Here is a 20332-nt window from a genome sequence, read left to right as displayed (position 1 = left end):
TGAGTAGGATGCTGACTGTTGACCCCTATGCAGCTACACTACATTGTAGTCCCAGACAGCCACAGGTGACATATTTCATTCTTTAGCTTGGAATGTCCGGTTCACCATTCTTCCTTTGAAACCAAACCTGTGGCCTATAATGCCTGTACTGCTCTCCAGTATGTAAGGTATTACAGAGCCCAGGTCTGCTAGCCCTCATTCAGGTGGTGCTACGGTGTGTTTTGTTTTAACACCTTTGGCATCCTCCTGACGTTTTATCATTAGTAGGATCCTGCTGGTTGTTGACCCCTTGGTAGCTATTGGCTACAGACATTGTTGTCCAAGAGAACCAAGGGTGAAACCTGGACTTTCCGGTTCACCATTCTTGCTTTGAAACCAAACTTCTGTCTGACCTACACTATAATGATTGTATTGATCATCCATGTAACTTAGTAGTGATCTCAGGTAGGGCTGGGAATTGCCAGGGACCTCACGATACGATATTATCGTCATACTTAGGTGCCAATACGATATATGTTGCGTATCTATATGTATTGCGATTCGATACTGTGATTTTATTGTGATTCGATGTTCCAGACATATTGCTCACCATACTGTATGTCTGCTGCAGAGAGACCAGAGAGAGCCATGAGAAAACAAGTTTTGATCAGTCATGAAAATAAAATATTTGAAAACAAATTGCCTCCCTAGTTTAAAAGCTTTTGGTGCAGTTACTGCCAATTAGAGCAAAAATAATATTGTCGGTACGATATAACATAAAAAATAATATGCCGATATGTAACTATCGATTTTGTATTCCCCCCATCACTAATCCTAGGCATGCTGTCTGTCCCCCCCTTCAGGTGGTGCTGCTCAGTGGTCATCTGGACAGCTGGGATGTGGGCCAGGGGGCCATGGATGATGGTGGTGGAGCGCTCATCTCCTGGGAGGCCTTGTCTCTGCTTAAAGACCTGGGTAAGAACCTGGGAGGCCTTGTCTCTGCTTAAAGACCTGGGTAAGAACCTGGGAGGCCTTGTCTCTGCTTAAAGACCTGGGTAAGAACCTGGGAGGCCTTGTCTCTGCTTAAAGACCTGGGTAAGAACCAGAACCTGGGAGACCCTGTCTCTGCTTAAAGACCTGGGTCAGAACCTGGGAGGCCCTTTCTCTGCTTAAAGACCTGGGTCAGAACTTGGGAGGCCCTGTCTCTGCTTAAAGACCTGGGTAATAACCTGGGAGGCCTTGTCTCTGCTTAAAGACCTGGGTCAGAATCTGGGAGGCCTTGTCTCTGCTTAAAGACCTGGGTCAGAACTTGGGAGGCCCTGTCTCTGCTTAAAGATCTGGGTCAGAACCAGAGCCTGGGAGACCCAGACCTGGGTAAGAACCTGGGAGGCCTTGTCTCTGCTTAAAGACCTGGGTCAGAACCTGGGAGGCCCTGTCTCTGCTTAAAAACCTGGGTCAGAACCAGAGCCTGGGAGACCCTGTCTCTGCTTAAAGACCTGGGTCAGAGCCAGAACTTGGGAGACCCTGTCTCTGCTTAAAGACCTGGGTCAGAACCAGAACTTGGGAGACCCTGTCTGCTTAAAGACCTGGGTCAGAACAAGAGCCTGGGAGACCCTGTCTCTGCTTAAAGACCTGGGTCAGAACCAGAACTTGGGAGACCCTGTCTCTGCTTAAAGACCTGGGTCAGAACCAGAACCTGGGAGGCCCTATCTCTGCTTAAATACCTGGGTCAGAACTTGGCATGCCTCGTCTCTGCTTAGGACTTGGTCAGAACCAGCACATGGGAGTCCCTGTCTCTGTCTAAAGATCTGGGTCAGAACCTGGGAGTCTGCTTAAAGACCTGGGTAAGAATCAGAACCTGGGAGGTCCTACTGTTCCCTACTTATACTGAACTACGTTTGACCAGGGCCCCTAGTCAAAAGCAGTCCACTATTTTTATTTATTTCACCTTTATTTAACCAGGTAGGCAAGTTGAGAACAAGTTTTCATTTACAATTGCGACCTGGCATTTGTATAGGAAACAGGGTGCCATTTAGGATCTAGACTATGTATCTGGAACATAATCCACTATCTCTGAAGCTCTTATTGACATGAGCCTCAAAAAAATATTTGTGTTTTGTATCGAGTCTATTGGCATCTTTTGAAGCTGTTTTGTAATCAGAGGCCTTATGTATCTAGCGTCTCGGAGTAGGAGTGCTGATTTACGATCAATCAGTTTAGCCTTTTACATCACTATGAATAAGATAACATGGACAGGAGAGCACTGATCCTAGATCAGCACTCTTGGTGACGTACACTTGAAAATGCATTTAAACTGCTGTTTGCTGACTCATATAGCAATTAGCATGGCTTACTTCATTCTTTTTCTGGTCATTGTTCACTTAATAAAGAATGACTTTTTCCACATGAAGTGTAATTAGACACGTAAAGTAGACCACCGAGCTGTTTGTGCTCTCTGACTGAAAGCCTTAACGTTGACTTGAGAGAATCTTTCCTTTTTCCACTGATGTTGCAATGGAAAGAATGTCATTCCCATTGAATATGTGAAGCCATTTTAATGTCTGGACAATAATAACCAGTCGCTGCTTTATTGTTCATTCTTGCGGCTGGATGGATACATAGTAAAGTACTTAGCTGGAATATGCTCAGCTTTGCCCACTATTAAAGAAGAGGACCTATCATCAATGAAACTTTTAGTCAAGATGAAGCCACGGAACAATAATTGGTCCCTTGGGCTTTGTTCAGCTACGTCCCAAATGGCACACTATTCCCTATATAGTGCAGTACTGTTCACCAGGGCCCAACAGTAGTGCACTACATAGAGAATAGGTTGCCATTTGGGACGCAAACCCTAGACATGGCACTGATGTCAGATGAGGGTGTAGGCTACAGAGTTATATTAGAGAACCTCTATGGGAAGGGAGTGGCCTGCTGTCCTTTGTAGCCCACATAAAGTAGTAGCCTCGGGGGATGGGGGGGTCACTTCTAGAATAACACACAGGCTGAAACCCAAATCAGATAAGTTGTCTCTGGAAGTCCTCTCTATGAATGGGGATCATCATTGCAGTGAATGTAGGAAATGTTGACTAGGGTCTGGTGAATAGGAATGTTCTGCTGAATATGTGGAATATTAAACAGCCCAAGGGTTGGTGAGGAAAAGGGAATCCATTTGTATGTATTGTGATTGCGTGTCCAGGTCTGCGTCCCAGAAGAACCCTCCGGACAGTGCTGTGGTCTGCGGAGGAGCAGGGAGGGGTTGGAGCGCAACAGTACTTCCAGCTTCACAAGGTACCTTTCTACCCTGGTGCATCTTGTTGGATTTTTACTGTCCATTTAACTTGTACACTCTCACCATTATCCTCCTGTCATACAGTACATCCTATAGCCCTCAAACTCAACTCTGGACCTGGAAGTCCGTTCCACTGCTTTGCTTCATTGTTCCCCTCTAATCAGGGACTGATTTAGACCTGGGACTCCAGGTGGGTGATTCCCCTCTAATCAGGGACTGATTTAGACCTGCAAATGAGCAGGCTGCGGAGGGTCAGAGCAGTAGGGTCAGAGTTGACTAGAAATGTCCTATAAGCTCCTTTTTTTGGATAGATTTAAGACTTCTGTTCTCTCCGCTTTAGATTCTTACACACACACACATAGTGGTCCACTGGGTAGAGGATGTCATACAAACCATTGAAACAGCACAACTATTATGTGGTCGTTCTTACATTTTGAATCGTTGACCCCAGTCTCCTTCAGATTGTGTGTGTACCGGTAATAGTGTTTTATTATCAATAGCTGATGGCTTTTCATCTACATCAGCTTGTTCTTTGCCAGTCAACATGTGGTAGGAACTGGCTTCATTCGGAGCGGTACACAGAAATGTAAACTGTCGTCAGATCTACTGTAGGTGAGCCACTGGGATGTAGGGCACTGCACAGATTGTTTAAGTCAGAATGGAGCCGGGACCACACTGTAACTGAATACCAGCATTCTGGGAGCGTGGTGGTTTTTGTGCATTCTAATGTGAACGGAATCAGAATGGCCAGAGGTTAGAGGGTAACAGAGGGTTCACATCCTGACTCTGACCAGAGACCCACCTTCTCCCTGGCCTGCACTGGTTCCAACTACATACTATGGATTTCCTCAGATTTCTCCGAAAAGCTTCAGTATACAACACTAAATGTCCACTACACTACATCAGTGGTATTCAATCTTTTTCAGCAGGGACCCCATTTTTTTCCACCAGAATTTCTGGGGACCCCTTTTTTTTCGCTCTAATTTCTCGTGACCCCACCCCAAAAATTATGACCAAACTTAAAAAATTGGTACGTTTCGATTCTTACATCAACAAATAACCTTCAATTCATTACACTTTAATCTCTTATCAAAATGAAAAGAAACCAATAAATGCATTTACTCAATAACATTTTATTTTCCTAATTATCTTTCTCCAAAATGTTTGTATATTGTCTCCTAAATGTTTGTTTCCGCGCCCACGATTTTGAATACCACCGTCTTAGATCCAGTCCAGCTACCCCTGCATTCAGACGTTTGCAGCAAATGTTCCCGTCATGTTTATCAAAGAGGAATCTTCATTGACCATCATGGAGTTGATGTTTCTATTCCACTTTGTGGGACATTCTATGCTCTCTCCCTTGCAGAAGCGTAGTTGTCCGCTAGTGTCTGAATGGGGGGTGATGGTCCAGTCTTTTCCCCCTACTTCTCTCACATCCTGGTAAAACTTTTTAGCTCGAACGCTGGCCAAATATATCAACAGCCAGGAGAGATAAATGTATTTCTCTGTGTGGTGTGCGTTCTGGCACAAAATGGTTGTCGTGCATCACCCAACAGTGCTACAGTGCTTTATGGTTGAAGAGGGGAGTTTCCCACCTTACTATATACACTGCTCAAAAAAATAAAGGGAACACTTAAACAACACAATGTAACTCCAAGTCAATCACACTTCTGTGAAATCAAACTATCCACTTAGGAAGCAACACTGATTGATAATACACTTCACATGCTGTTGTGCAAATGGAATAGACAACAGGTGGAAATTATAGGCAATTACCAAGACACAGACCACTTCTCAGTTCCTATGCTTCCTGGCTGATGTTTTGGTCACTTTTGAATGCTGGCGGTGCTTTCACTCTAGTGGTAGCATGAGACGGAGTCTACAACCCACACAAGTGGCTCAGGTAGTGCAGCTCATCCAGGATGGAACATCAATGCGAGCTGTGGCAAGAAGGTTTGCTGTGTCTGTCAGCGTAGTGTCCAGAACATGGAGGCACTACCAGGAGACAGGCCAGTACATCAGGAGATGTGGAGGAGGCCGTAGGAGGGCAACAACCCAGCAGCTGGACCGTTACCTCCGCCTTTGTGCAAGGAGGAGCAGGAGGAGCACTGCCAGAGCCCTGCAAAATGACCTCCAGTAGGCCACAAATGTGCATGTGTCTGCTCAAACGGTCAGAAACAGACTCCATGAGGGTGGTATGAGGGCCCGACGTCCACAGGTGGGGGTTGTGCTTACAGCCCAACACCGTGCAGGACGTTTGGCATTTGCCAGGGAACCCCAAGATTGGCAAATTCGCCACTGGCGCCCTGTGCTCTTCACAGATGAAAGCAGGTTCACACTGAGCACATGTGACAGAGTCTGGAGACGCCGTGGAGAACGTTCTGCTGCCTGCAACATCCTCCAGCATGACCGGTTTGGCGGTGGGTCAGTCGTGGTGTGGGGTAGCATTTCGTTGGGGGGCCGCACAGCCCTCCATGTGCTCGCCAGATGTAGCCTGACTGCCATTAGGTACCGAGATGAGATCCTCAGACCCCTTGTGAGACCATATGCTGGTGCGGTTGGCCCTGGGTTCCTCCTACTGCAAGACAATGCTAGACCTCATGTGGCTGGAATGTGTCAGCAGTTCCTGCAAGAGGAAGGCATTGATGCTATGGACTGGCCCGTCCGTTCCCCAGACCTGAATCCAATTGAGCACATCTGGGACATCATGTCTCGCTCCATCCACCAACGCTACACCACAGACTGTCCAGGAGTTGGCGGATGCTTTAGTCCAGGTCTGGGAGGAGATCCCTCAGGAGACCATCCGCCACCTCATCAGGAGCATGCCCAGGCGTTGTAGGGAGGTCATACAGGCACGTGGAGGCCACACACACTACTGAGTCTCATTTTGACTTGTTTTAAGGACATTACATCAAAGTTGGATCAGCCTGTAGTGTGGTTTTCCACTTTAATTTTGAGTGTGACTCCAAATGCAGACCTCCTTGGGTTGATAAATTTGATTTCCATTGATAATTTTTGTGTGATTTTGTTGTCAGCCCATTCAACTATGTAAAGAAAAAAACTATTTAATAAGAATATTTCATTCATTCAGATATAGGATGTGTTATTTTAGTGTTCCCTTTATTTTTTTGAGCAGTGTATTTGTATTTATTATGGATCCCCATTAGTTCCTACCAAGGCAACAACTATTCTTCCTGGGGTCCTGCAAAATTAGAGAAGTTATACAATATAAAGCGCTTTCAGCACTGGAAAAGCACAATATAAATCCAATCAATGATTATTTACGATTCTATACCTATTCTGCTGTCCCCCAGGTGAACATCTCTAACTTTAACCTAGTGATGGAGTCTGACATGGGTACCTTCACCCCCCTGGGACTGCAGTTCACAGGCTCAGTCCAGGCCCGGGCTGTCATGGCTGAGGTGATGAAGCTACTGAAGCCCATCAACACCACCACCCTGGAGGAACACGGAGAGGGAATTGATATAGAGATGTGGATGGATGCTGGCGTGCCAGGTGTGTAGACTCTCTTCTGTTGTCTGTCTGTCTGAGTCAGTAGGAGCCAGGTGTGTAGACTACCTTCTATTGTCTGTCTGTCTGTCTGAGTCAGTAGGAGCCAGGTGTGTAGACTACCTTCTATTGTCTGTCTGTCTGAGTCGGTAGGAGCCAGGTGTGTAGACTCTCTTCTATTGTCTGTCTGTCTGAGTCAGTAGGAGCCAGGTGTGTAGACTCTCTTCTATTGTCTGTCTGTCTGAGTCAGTAGGAGCCAGGTGTGTAGACTACCTTCTATTGTCTGTCTGTCTGAGACGGTAGGAGCCAGGTGTGTAGACTACCTTCTATTGTCTGTCTGTCTGAGACGGTAGGAGCCAGGTGTGTAGACTACCTTCTATTGTCTGTCTGTCTGAGTCAGTAGGAGCCAGGTGTGTAGACTACCTTCTATTGTCTGTCTGTCTGAGTCGGTAGGAGCCAGGTGTGTAGACTACCTTCTATTGTCTGTCTGTCTGAGTCGGTAGGAGCCAGGTGTGTAGACTCTCTTCTATTGTCTGTCTGTCTGAGTCGGTAGGAGCCAGGTGTGTAGACTCTCTTCTATTGTCTGTCTGTCTGAGTCAGTAGGAGCCAGGTGTGTAGACTACCTTCTATTGTCTGTCTGTCTGAGACGGTAGGAGCCAGGTGTGTAGACTACCTTCTATTGTCTGTCTGTCTGAGTCAGTAGGAGCCAGGTGTGTAGACTACCTTCTATTGTCTGTCTGTCTGAGTCAGTAGGAGCCAGGTGTGTAGACTACCTTCTATTGTCTGTCTGTCTGAGTCGGTAGGAGCCAGGTGTGTAGACTCTCTTCTATTGTCTGTCTGTCTGAGTCAGTAGGAGCCAGGTGTGTAGACTACCTTCTATTGTCTGTCTGTCTGAGTCGGTAGGAGCCAGGTGTGTAGACTACCTTCTATTGTCTGTCTGTCTGAGACGGTAGGAGCCAGGTGTGTAGACTACCTTCTATTGTCTGTCTGTCTGAGTCAGTAGGAGCCAGGTGTGTAGACTACCTTCTATTGTCTGTCTGGGAGATATGCTGGGGAGGCTTCCTCGTAGTCTATTTGACTCTTGTTCCACCTGTGTCTCTTTGACCTTTGTCAAATTAACAAGCCATGTTCCCCTTCTGCAGAAGTGCTTTTCACCTTTTTAAACAGGAAGTAGCACGTTATTTCTAGACCAATTGAAGATTCAGTTCCACATTGTCTCTGTGGTCATTTTTGTGGAATTGATCAGTTTCTCAAATAACATGTTTGTAGAAGTGAAATATGCCCTGTACTCCGATTTTAAAAATAACTAGCATTGCTACAGTATGTAGGCAACCAAATGATTTGGTCTGACAGGGAAGAGGAAGTGTATTATGAAACACATCCCCAGTAATGTATTTGATGTGCTGATATTTGCTAAATTGAGAGAGAGACTCAGCCTACCAGCATGTGTTAACTCTAACCTACTTCATTAACATGGGTGTCATCCAACACAGTTGTTTTGGGATCCCTTAAAGCTGAGGTGGAGATAAACAATGAAGCTCATTAGGACCTGGGAGAGGATGTTGTAGAATTCATTAAGTGTTTCAGAGTAGGCTAGATGTGCTGATCTAGGACCAGGTCCCTCCCCGTCCCATCCATATAATCGTATTCATTATGATCGAAAAGACAAAACTGATTCTAGATCAGCACTCCTACCGTACGCTGAGATGCTTTATGACCACATGCCCAGACCTCTACAGTAGTCTAATGTTGATGAGCCCACGTCTCCCTCCATCAGTCCAGCTAATAGACAAGTCTTTGACTGTCCTCAGCCATACCCAGACACAGTGTAACCACACCTGTAAAAAGACTTGTTATAACAGATCAGCCTTCTTACTGTAAAGGAACTGTTTCAGGAATGACATCACCTTATCTCAGTGGAAAAGGAACTATTCTGGGTGGATGAATGTTGTAACCAAGAGAGGGGCTGTTCACTGTGAGGGTTCAAAAAGCCACAATGTTAAACAAATGAATCACTGGACCAGCTGTCCAAACACCTCACTCTCATTTCACAAAATGGCAAAAAGTATATGTGTTTGTCCCACATGGCACCCTATTCCCCATATAGTGCACTACTTTTGAACAGGATCCATAGGACTCTGGTCAAAAGTAGTACACTATGTAGGGAATAGGGTGCCATTTGGGATTCACAATAAATGTAATGCAGCTCCATCCAATGACCTTTCACTACACACATTCCTTCCTTTTTCCAGAGTGAAAATGTTGTTGCTTTTTCTCTCTGTTACAGTGGATTTGGGAACATGGTTGAGACTACAGTTGCTTCCCACATCAGTACCACCAGTCTCTCTCCAAGCATTGTCTCCCTATTTCACTTCTGAATTGTCCTTACAAATCAACATAAAGGGGAAAGGACATAAGTCTCTCTGTCAGGTAGATTACAAGACAGACAGCTAGATGTTTAACAGGACATTAGTCTCTCTCTGTCAGGTAGATTACAAGACAGAAGGCTAGATGTTTAACAGGACATAACAGTCTCTCTGTCAGGTAGAATACAAGACAGAAAGCTAGATGTTTAACAGGACATTAGTCTCTCTCTGTCAGGTAGAATACAAGACAGAAGGCTAGATGTTTAACAGGACATTAGTCTCTCTCTGTCAGGTAGAATACAAGACAGAAAGCTAGATGTTTAACAGTCTCTGTCAGGTAGAATACAAGACAGAAAGCTAGATGTTTAACAGTCTCTGTCAGGTAGAATACAAGACAGAAAGCTAGATGTTTAACAGGACATTAGTCTCTCTGTCAGGTAGAATACAAGACAGAAAGCTAGATGTTTAACAGGACATCAGTCTCTCTCTGTCAGGTAGAATACAAGACAGAAAGCTAGATGTTTAACAGGACATTAGTCTCTCTCTGTCAGGTAGAATACAAGACAGAAAGCTAGATGTTTAACAGTCTCTGTCAGGTAGAATACAAGACAGAAGGCTAGATGTTTAACAGGACATTAGTCTCTCTGTCAGGTAGAATACAAGACAGAAGGCTAGATGTTTAACAGTCTTTCTGTCAGGTAGAATACAAGACAGAAGGCTAGATGTTTAACAGGACATAACAGTCTCTCTGTCAGGTAGAATACAAGACAGAAGGCTAGATGTTTAACAGGACATTAGTCTCTCTCTGTCAGGTAGAATACAAGACAGAAAGCTAGATGTTTAACAGTCTCTGTCAGGTAGAATACAAGACAGAAAGCTAGATGTTTAACAGGACATTAGTCTCTCTCTGTCAGGTAGAATACAAGACAGCAAGCTAGATGTTTAACAGGACATTAGTCTCTCTCTGTCAGGAAGATTACAAGACAGAAGGCTAGATGTTTAACAGGACATTAGTCTCTCTCTGTCAGGTAGAATACGAGACAGAAGGCTAGATGTTTAACAGGACATTAGTCTCTCTCTGTCAGGTAGAATACAAGACAGAAAGCTAGATGTTTAACAGGACATTAGTCTCTCTCTGTCAGGTAGAATACAAGACAGAAAGCTAGATGTTTAACAGTCTCTGTCAGGTAGAATACAAGACAGAAGGCTAGATGTTTAACAGGACATTAGTCTCTCTGTCAGGTAGAATACAAGACAGAAGGCTAGATGTTTAACAGTTTTTCTGTCAGGTAGAATACAAGACAGAAGGCTAGATGTTTAACAGGACATAACAGTCTCTCTGTCAGGTAGAATACAAGACAGAAGGCTAGATGTTTAACAGGACATTAGTCTCTCTCTGTCAGGTAGAATACAAGACAGAAAGCTAGATGTTTAACAGTCTCTGTCAGGTAGAATACAAGACAGAAAGCTAGATGTTTAACAGGACATTAGTCTCTCTCTGTCAGGTAGAATACAAGACAGCAAGCTAGATGTTTAACAGGACATTAGTCTCTCTCTGTCAGGAAGATTACAAGACAGAAGGCTAGATGTTTAACAGGACATTAGTCTCTCTCTGTCAGGTAGAATACAAGACAGAAGGCTAGATGTTTAACAGGACATTAGTCTCTCTCTGTCAGGAAGATTACAAGACAGAAAGCTAGATGTTTAACAGGACATTAGTCTCTCTCTGTCAGGTAGAATACAAGACAGAAAGCTAGATGTTTAACAGGACATTAGTCTCTCTCTGTCAGGTAGAATACAAGACAGAAAGCTAGATGTTTAACAGTCTCTGTCAGGTAGAATACAAGACAGAAAGCTAGATGTTTAACAGGACATTAGTCTCTCTGTCAGGTAGAATACAAGACAGAAAGCTAGATGTTTAACAGTCTCTGTCAGGTAGAATACAAGACAGAAAGCTAGATGTTTAACAGGACATAACAGTCTTTCTGTCAGGTAGAATAGAAGACAGAAGGCTAGATGTTTAACAGGACATTAGTCTCTCTCTGTCAGGTAGAATACAAGACAGAAGGCTAGATGTTTAACAGGACATTAGTCTCTCTCTGTCAGGTAGAATACAAGACAGAAAGCTATATGTTTAACAGGACATTAGTCGCTCTCTGTCAGTTAGATTACAAGACAGAAGGCTAGATGTTTAACTGGACATTAGTCTCTCTCTGGTAGAATACAAGACAGAAAGCTAGATGTTTAACAGGACATTAGTCTCTCCCTGTCAGGTAGAATACAAGACAGAAAGCTAGATGTTTAACAGGACATTAGTCTCTCTCTGTCAGTTAGATTACAAGACAGAAGGCTAGATGTTTAACAGGACATTAGTCTCTCTGTCAGGTAGATTACAAGACAGAAAGCTAGATGTTTAACAGGACATTAGTCTCTCTGTCAGGTAGAATACAAGACAGAAGGCTAGATGTTTAACAGGACATTAGTCTCTCTCTGTCAGGTAGAATACAAGACAGAAAGCTAGATGTTTAACAGTCTCTGTCAGGTAGAATACAAGACAGAAGGCTAGATGTTTAACAGGACATTAGTCTCTCTCTGTCAGGTAGAATACAAGACAGAAAGCTAGATGTTTAACAGTCTCTGTCAGGTAGAATACAAGACAGAAGGCTAGATGTTTAACAGGACATTAGTCTCTCTGTCAGGTAGATTACAAGACAGAAAGCTAGATGTTTAACAGGACATTAGTCTCTCTCTGTCAGGTAGAATACAAGACAGAAAGCTAGATGTTTAACAGTCTCTGTCAGGTAGAATACAAGACAGAAGGCTAGATGTTTAACAGGACATAACAGTCTCTCTGTCAGGTAGAATACAAGACAGAAAGCTATATGTTTAACAGGACATTAGTCTCTCTCTGTCAGGTAGATTACAAGACAGAAGGCTAGATGTTTAACAGGACATTAGTCTCTCTCTGTCAGGTAGAATACAAGACAGAAAGCTAGATGTTTAACAGGACATTAGTCTCTCTCTGTCAGGTAGAATACAAGACAGAAGGCTAGATGTTTAACAGGACATTAGTCTCTCTCTGTCAGGTAGAATACAAGACAGAAAGCTAGATGTTTAACAGTCTCTGTCAGGTAGAATACAAGACAGAAGGCTAGATGTTTAACAGGACATTAGTCTCTCTCTGTCAGGTAGATTACAAGACAGAAGGCTAGATGTTTAACATGACATTAGTCTCTCTGTCAGGTAGATTACAAGACAGAAAGCTAGATGTTTAACAGGACATTAGTCTCTCTCTGTCAGGTAGAATACAAGACAGAAAGCTAGATGTTTAACAGTCTCTGTCAGGTAGAATACAAGACAGAAGGCTAGATGTTTAACAGGACATAACAGTCTCTCTGTCAGGTAGAATACAAGACAGAAAGCTAGATGTTTAACAGGACATTAGTCTCTCTCTGTCAGGTAGATTACAAGACAGAAGGCTAGATGTTTAACAGGACATTAGTCTCTCTCTGTCAGGTAGAATACAAGACAGAAAGCTAGATGTTTAACAGGACATTAGTCTCTCTCTGTCAGGTAGAATACAAGACAGAAAGCTAGATGTTTAACAGGACATTAGTCTCTCTGTCAGGTAGAATACAAGACAGAAAGCTAGATGTTTAACCGTCTCTCTGTCAGGTAGATTACAAGACAGAAAGCTAGATGTTTAACAGGACATTAGTCTCTGTCAGGTAGAATACAAGACAGAAAGCTAGATGTTTAACAGGACATTAGTCTATCTCTGTCAGGTAGAATACAAGACAGAAAGCTAGATGTTTAACAGGACATTAGTCTCTGTCAGTTAGAATACAAGACAGAAGGCTAGATGTTTAACAGGACATTAGTCTCTCTCTGTCAGGTAGAATACAAGACAGAAAGCTAGATGTTTAACAGTCTCTCTGTCAGGTAGAATACAAGACAGAAGGCTAGATGTTTAACAGGACATTAGTCTCTCTCTGTCAGGTAGAATACAAGACAGAAAGCTAGATGTTTAACAGTCTTTCTGTCAGGTAGAATACAAGACAGAATGCTAGATGTTTAACAGGACATTAGTCTCTCTCTGTCAGGTAGAATACAAGACAGAAAGCTAGATGTTTAACAGGACATAAGTCTTTCTGTCAGGTAGAATAGAAGACAGAAGGCTAGATGTTTAACAGGACATTAGTCTCTCTCTGTCAGGTAGATTACAAGACAGAAGGCTAGATGTTTAACAGGACATTAGTCTCTCTCTGTCAGTTAGATTACAAGACAGAAGGCTAGATGTTTAACAGGACATTAGTCTCTCTGTCAGGTAGAATACAAGACAGAAGGCTAGATGTTTAACAGGACATTAGTCTCTCTCTGTCAGGTAGATTACAAGACAGATGGCTAGATGTTTAACAGTCTCTCTGTCAGGTAGATTACAAGACAGAAGGCTAGATGTTTAACAGGACATTAGTCTCTCTGTCAGGTAGAATACAAGACAGAAAGCTAGATGTTTAACAGTCTCTGTCAGGTAGAATACAAGACAGAAGGCTAGATGTTTAACAGGACATTAGTCTCTCTGTCAGGTAGAATACAAGACAGAAAGCTAGATGTTTAACAGGACATTAGTCTCTCTCTGTCAGGTAGAATACAAGACAGAAAGCTAGATGTTTAACAGTCTCTCTGTCAGGTAGAATACAAGACGCAAAGCTAGATTTTTAACAGGACATTAGATTTCTTCCTAGCAGTACCTTGGGAATGTTAGTGTCAGGAAGGGCCACTTCATCGTGCTGTTTCCAAATGGAAACTGTACAGGAACCTGATTGCCAAGCTAAACACTAACTGCTACCAGATGCACTTATACTCTACTCTGGTTCCCCCTGCTCCTACTTACATTCACTTGCAAAAGAAATGGGAAAGCATAACATAATGGGTTTGTAATTAACTCTGGGTTTAGCTTTGTCAACAGTGATCATTTTGAGAATGTGAGTTGATTAGAATCTCATTGTCTCTTTAGAAGTTAGAATACAGTATGCACTGCACATTTAATCAGTCATAATGGTACGTTCAAGGACTCAGAGACACACAAACAAACCAACCAACCATAGTTAATACATTGATGTAAGTGACTCCTTACCGGTTTTGTTGTGTCTGTCCTCCAGGAGCCAGCCTGCACGTTGCAGACAGTAGATACTTCTGGTTCCACCACACCAACGGAGACACCATGTCTGTTCAGAGCCCCATAGAAATGAACCTGTGTTCGGCCCTGTGGGCGGTGGTGGCCTACGTAGTGGCTGACCTGGAGGAGATGCTGCCCAGGTAGTCCACTAGGACTGTCCTGCATCCTAAACGGCACCCTATCCCCTGTATAGTTTTGGGAGAAGAATATGGAGAATATGGTGCCATAAAAATGCTTTACTGTTGTTTGTCCTCCAGAAGGGCTTCCTGCAGTAACCTCTGAAATTATACCCCACTCTGGTTAAGTGGCTAAAGAAGAATTAATAGTGTGTATAAACCACACAATGTACAAAATGGAATTAAGTATTTTTGGCATATTATTTCCAGTCAATTTATTTTATAATGAACACATATGTACTGCATGTTTCATGTTGACTGTCATTATGTCTAATCTGCCAATAAAGCTGGTCATTAATTAGACCAAGGTACACGTGTATTTTGACTCTCATTCATAGATGGAAGAGACTAAGGGGGACTTTTCTGGCAAACAGCCCAATTAGACCAAATCTAAAACTTGACCTTTAACCTAACCGTAACCTAATTTTGACCAATTCTGAAATTCAACATTTGTGTGCTGGTCAGGCACTTAGTTTTTTCCAGGCTTGGGAAGTTTAGACACAGGAAGTGATGGGGGTCTGGTGCCAGACTGGCCTGGTGACCGACAGGATAAACCTGGTTTACAAGGTGATATCTTTATGACAAGGTGATACCCTCTTCTCACCAGACCAGGCTATTCTATACTGAACAAAAATATAAACATGTAAAGTGTTGGTCCCATGTTTCATGAGCTGAAATGAAAGATCCCTGAATTGTACTATACACACAAAAAGCTTCTCATATTTGTGCACAAATTTGTTTACAACCCTTTTCGTGAACATTTCTCCTTTGCCAAGAAAATCCATCCACCTGACAGGTATGGCATATCAAGAAGCTGATTAAACTGCATGATAATTACACAGGTGCACCTTGTGCTGGGGACAATAAAAGGCCACTCTAAAATGTGCTGTTTTGTGTCACAACACAATGTCACAGATGTCTCAAGTTTTGAGGGATCGTGCAATTGGCATGCTGACTGCAGGAATGTCCACCAGAGCTGTTGCCAGAGAATGTCATCTTTATTTCTCTACCATAAGCTGCCTCTGTCGTCTTAGAGAATTTGGCAGAATGTCCAACCGGCCTCACAACCGCAGACCACAGGTAACCACGTCAACCCAGGACCCTCCACACCCGGCTTCTTCACCTGCGGGATCGTCTGAGACCAGCCACCCGGACAGCTGATGAAACTGTGTGTTTGCACAAACAAAGAATTTCTGCAGAAACTGTCAGAAACGTCTCAGGGAAGCTCATCTGCGTGCTCGTTCCCCCCCACGGTCTTGACCTGACAGCAGTTCGGAGTCGTTTTTATTTTATTTATTTTAATTTCACATTTATTTAACCAGGTAGACTAGTTGAGAACAAGTTCTCATTTGCAACTGCGACCTGGTCAAGATAAAGCAAAGCAGTTCAACACATACAACAACACAGAGTTACACATGGAGTAAAACAAACATACAGTCAATAATACAGTAGAAAAAGTCTATATACAACATGTGCAAATGAGGTAGGATAAGGGAGGTAAGGCAATAAATAGTAACTGACTTCAGTGGGCAAATGAGGTAGGATAAGGGAGGTAAGGCAATAAATAGTAACTGACTTCAGTGGGCAAATGAGGTAGGATAAGGGAGGTAAGGCAATAAATAGTAACTGACTTCAGTGGGCAAATGAGGTAGGATAAGGGAGGTAAGGCAATAAATAGTAACTGACTTCAGTGGGCAAATGAGGTAGGATAAGGGAGGTAAGGCAATAAATAGTAACTGACTTCAGTGGGCAAATGAGGTAGGATAAGGGAGGTAAGGCAATAAATAGTAACTGACTTCAGTGGGCAAATGAGGTAGGATAAGGGAGGTAAGGCAATAAATAGTAACTGACTTCAGTGGGCAAATGCTCACCTTTGATGGCCATTGGCACGCTGGAGAAGTGTGCTCTTCACAGATGAATCCCGGTTTCAACTGTACCGGGAAGAGGGTGTATGTGACGTTGTGTGAGCGAGCGGTTTGTGAACAGAGTGCCTCATGGTGGAGGTGGGGATATGATATGGCCAGGCATAAGCTATGGACAACGAACTTAAATGCATTTTATCGATGGCAATTTGAATCCACAGAGATCCTGAGACGAGATCCTGAGGCCCATTGTCGTATAATTCATCCTCCGCCATCACGTTCCAGCATGATAATACACGGCCCCATCTCGCAAGGACCTGTATACAATTCCTGGAAGCAGAAAATGTCCTAGTTGTTCCATAGCCTGCATACTCACCAGACATGTCACCCATTGGACATATTTGGGATTCTCTGGATCGACGTGTACAAGAGACAGCGTGTTCCAGTATTCACCAACTCCACACAGACATTGAAGATGAGTGGGACAACATTCCACAGGCCACAATCAACAGCCTGATCAACTCTATGTAAAGGAGATGTTGCGCTGCATGAGGTAAATGGTGATCACACCAGATGCTGGCTGGTTTTCTGATCCACTTGGGAAAAAAATGTATCTGACCAACAAATGCATATTTGTATTCCCAGTCATGTGAAATCCATAGATTAGGGCCTAGTTAATTTAGTTAAATTGACTGATTTCCTTATCAGGGTGATTTGTGGGGCAACCAGACTATTATAGATGTCTCTCCTCTCACCAGACCAGACTAGTATAGATGTCTCTCCTCTCATCAGACTATTATAGATGTCTCTCCTCTCATCAGACCAGACTATTATAGATGTCTCTCCTCTCACCAGACCAGACTAGTATAGATGTCTCTCTCACCAGACCAGACTAGTATAGATGTCTCTCTCACCAGACCAGACTATTATAGATGTCTCTCCTCTCACCAGACTAGTATAGATGTCTCTCCTCTCACCAGACTATTATAGATGTCTCTCCCCTCACCAGACTATTATAGATGTCTCTCCTCTCACCAGACTAGTATAGATGTCTCTCCTCTCACCATACCAGACTATTATAGATGTCTCTCCTCTCATCAGACCAGACTATTATAGATGTCTCTCCTCTCACCAGACCAGACTATTATAGATGTATGTCCTCTCATCAGACCAGACTATTATAGATGTCTCTCCTCTCACCAGACCAGACTAGTATAGATGTCTCTCCTCTCACCAGACCAGACTATTATAGATGTCTCTCCTCTCACCAGACCAGACTATTATAGATGTCTCTCCTCTCACCAGACCAGACTAGTATAGATGTCTCTCCTCTCACCAGACCAGACTATTATAGATGTCTCTCCTCTCACCAGACCAGACTATTATAGATGTCTCTCCGCTCACCAGACTATTATAGATGTCTCTCCTCTCACCAGACCAGACTAGTATAGATGTCTCTCCTCTCACCAGACTAGTATAGTTGTCTCTCCTCTCACCAGACCAGACTAGTATAGATGTCTCTCCTCTCACCAGACCAGACTATTATAGATGTCTCTCCTCTCACCAGACCAGACTATTATAGATGTCTCTCCTCTCCTCTCATCAGACCAGACTAGTATAGATGTCTCTCCTCTCACCAGACCAGACTATTATAGATGTCTCTCTCACCAGACCAGACTATTATAGATGTCTCTCCTCTCACCAGACCAGACTATTATAGATGTCTCTCCTCTCATCAGACCAGACTAGTATAGATGTCTCTCCTCTCACCAGACCAGACTATTATAGATGTCTCTCCTCTCACCAGACCAGACTATTATAGATGTCTCTCCTCTCACCAGACCAGACTAGTATAGATGTCTCTCCTCTCACCAGACCAGACTAGTATAGATGTCTCTCCTCTCACCAGACCAGACTAGTATAGATGTCTCTCCTCTCATCAGACTATTATAGATGTCTCTCCTCTCATCAGACCAGACTATTATAGATGTCTCTCCTCTCACCAGACCAGACTAGTATAGATGTCTCTCTCACCAGACCAGACTAGTATAGATGTCTCTCTCACCAGACCAGACTATTATAGATGTCTCTCCTCTCACCAGACTAGTATAGATGTCTCTCCTCTCACCAGACTATTATAGATGTCTCTCCCCTCACCAGACTATTATAGATGTCTCTCCTCTCACCAGACTAGTATAGATGTCTCTCCTCTCACCATACCAGACTATTATAGATGTCTCTCCTCTCACCAGACCAGACTATTATAGATGTCTCTCCTCTCATCAGACCAGACTATTATAGATGTCTCTCCTCTCACCAGACCAGACTATTATAGATGTATGTCCTCTCATCAGACCAGACTATTATAGATGTCTCTCCTCTCACCAGACCAGACTAGTATAGATGTCTCTCCTCTCACCAGACCAGACTATTATAGATGTCTCTCCTCTCACCAGACTAGTATAGATGTCTCTCCTCTCACCAGACTATTATAGATGTCTCTCCCCTCACCAGACTATTATAGATGTCTCTCCTCTCACCAGACTAGTATAGATGTCTCTCCTCTCACCATACCAGACTATTATAGATGTCTCTCCTCTCATCAGACCAGACTATTATAGATGTCTCTCCTCTCACCAGACCAGACTATTATAGATGTATGTCCTCTCATCAGACCAGACTATTATAGATGTCTCTCCTCTCACCAGACCAGACTAGTATAGATGTCTCTCCTCTCACCAGACCAGACTATTATAGATGTCTCTCCTCTCACCAGACCAGACTATTATAGATGTCTCTCCTCTCACCAGACCAGACTAGTATAGATGTCTCTCCTCTCACCAGACCAGACTATTATAGATGTCTCTCCTCTCACCAGACCAGACTATTATAGATGTCTCTCCGCTCACCAGACTATTATAGATGTCTCTCCTCTCACCAGACCAGACTAGTATAGATGTCTCTCCTCTCACCAGACTAGTATAGTTGTCTCTCCTCTCACCAGACCAGACTAGTATAGATGTCTCTCCTCTCACCAGACCAGACTATTATAGATGTCTCTCCTCTCACCAGACCAGACTATTATAGATGTCTCTCCTCTCCTCTCATCAGACCAGACTAGTATAGATGTCTCTCCTCTCACCAGACCAGACTATTATAGATGTCTCTCTCACCAGACCAGACTATTATAGATGTCTCTCCTCTCACCAGACCAGACTATTATAGATGTCTCTCCTCTCATCAGACCAGACTAGTATAGATGTCTCTCCTCTCACCAGACCAGACTATTATAGATGTCTCTCCTCTCACCAGACCAGACTATTATAGATGTCTCTCCTCTCACCAGACCAGACTAGTATAGATGTCTCTCCTCTCACCAGACCAGACTAGTATAGATGTCTCTCCTCTCACCAGACCAGACTAGTATAGATGTCTCTCCTCTCATCAGACTATTATAGATGTCTCTCCTCTCATCAGACCAGACTATTATAGATGTCTCTCCTCTCACCAGACCAGACTAGTATAGATGTCTCTCTCACCAGACCAGACTAGTATAGATGTCTCTCTCACCAGACCAGACTATTATAGATGTCTCTCCTCTCACCAGACTAGTATAGATGTCTCTCCTCTCACCAGACTATTATAGATGTCTCTCCCCTCACCAGACTATTATAGATGTCTCTCCTCTCACCAGACTAGTATAGATGTCTCTCCTCTCACCATACCAGACTATTATAGATGTCTCTCCTCTCACCAGACCAGACTATTATAGATGTCTCTCCTCTCATCAGACCAGACTATTATAGATGTCTCTCCTCTCACCAGACCAGACTATTATAGATGTATGTCCTCTCATCAGACCAGACTATTATAGATGTCTCTCCTCTCACCAGACCAGACTAGTATAGATGTCTCTCCTCTCACCAGACCAGACTATTATAGATGTCTCTCCTCTCACCAGACCAGACTAT

General features: G+C 43.5%; 1 protein-coding gene across 1 annotated transcript; it reads left to right on the top strand.

Annotated features, from left to right (window-relative positions):
- Nucleotides 1-818: 818 nt before the first annotated feature.
- Nucleotides 819-14806, top strand: LOC139397478 (carboxypeptidase Q-like). The gene is made up of 4 exons (XM_071144182.1): nucleotides 819-954; nucleotides 3176-3267; nucleotides 6583-6784; nucleotides 14307-14806. The coding sequence occupies exons 1-4, from the start codon at nucleotides 894-896 to the stop codon at nucleotides 14465-14467; spliced, it is 516 nt and encodes a 171-aa protein (XP_071000283.1). The 5' UTR covers nucleotides 819-893; the 3' UTR covers nucleotides 14468-14806.
- The last annotated feature ends 5526 nt before the right edge of the window (nucleotides 14807-20332 follow it).

This window comes from Oncorhynchus clarkii, unplaced genomic scaffold, assembly GCF_045791955.1.
Source record: "Oncorhynchus clarkii lewisi isolate Uvic-CL-2024 unplaced genomic scaffold, UVic_Ocla_1.0 unplaced_contig_11870_pilon_pilon, whole genome shotgun sequence".
In the NCBI taxonomy this organism is placed as follows: Eukaryota; Metazoa; Chordata; class Actinopteri; order Salmoniformes; family Salmonidae; genus Oncorhynchus; species Oncorhynchus clarkii.
This window is presented reverse-complemented; position numbering and strand designations above follow the sequence as displayed.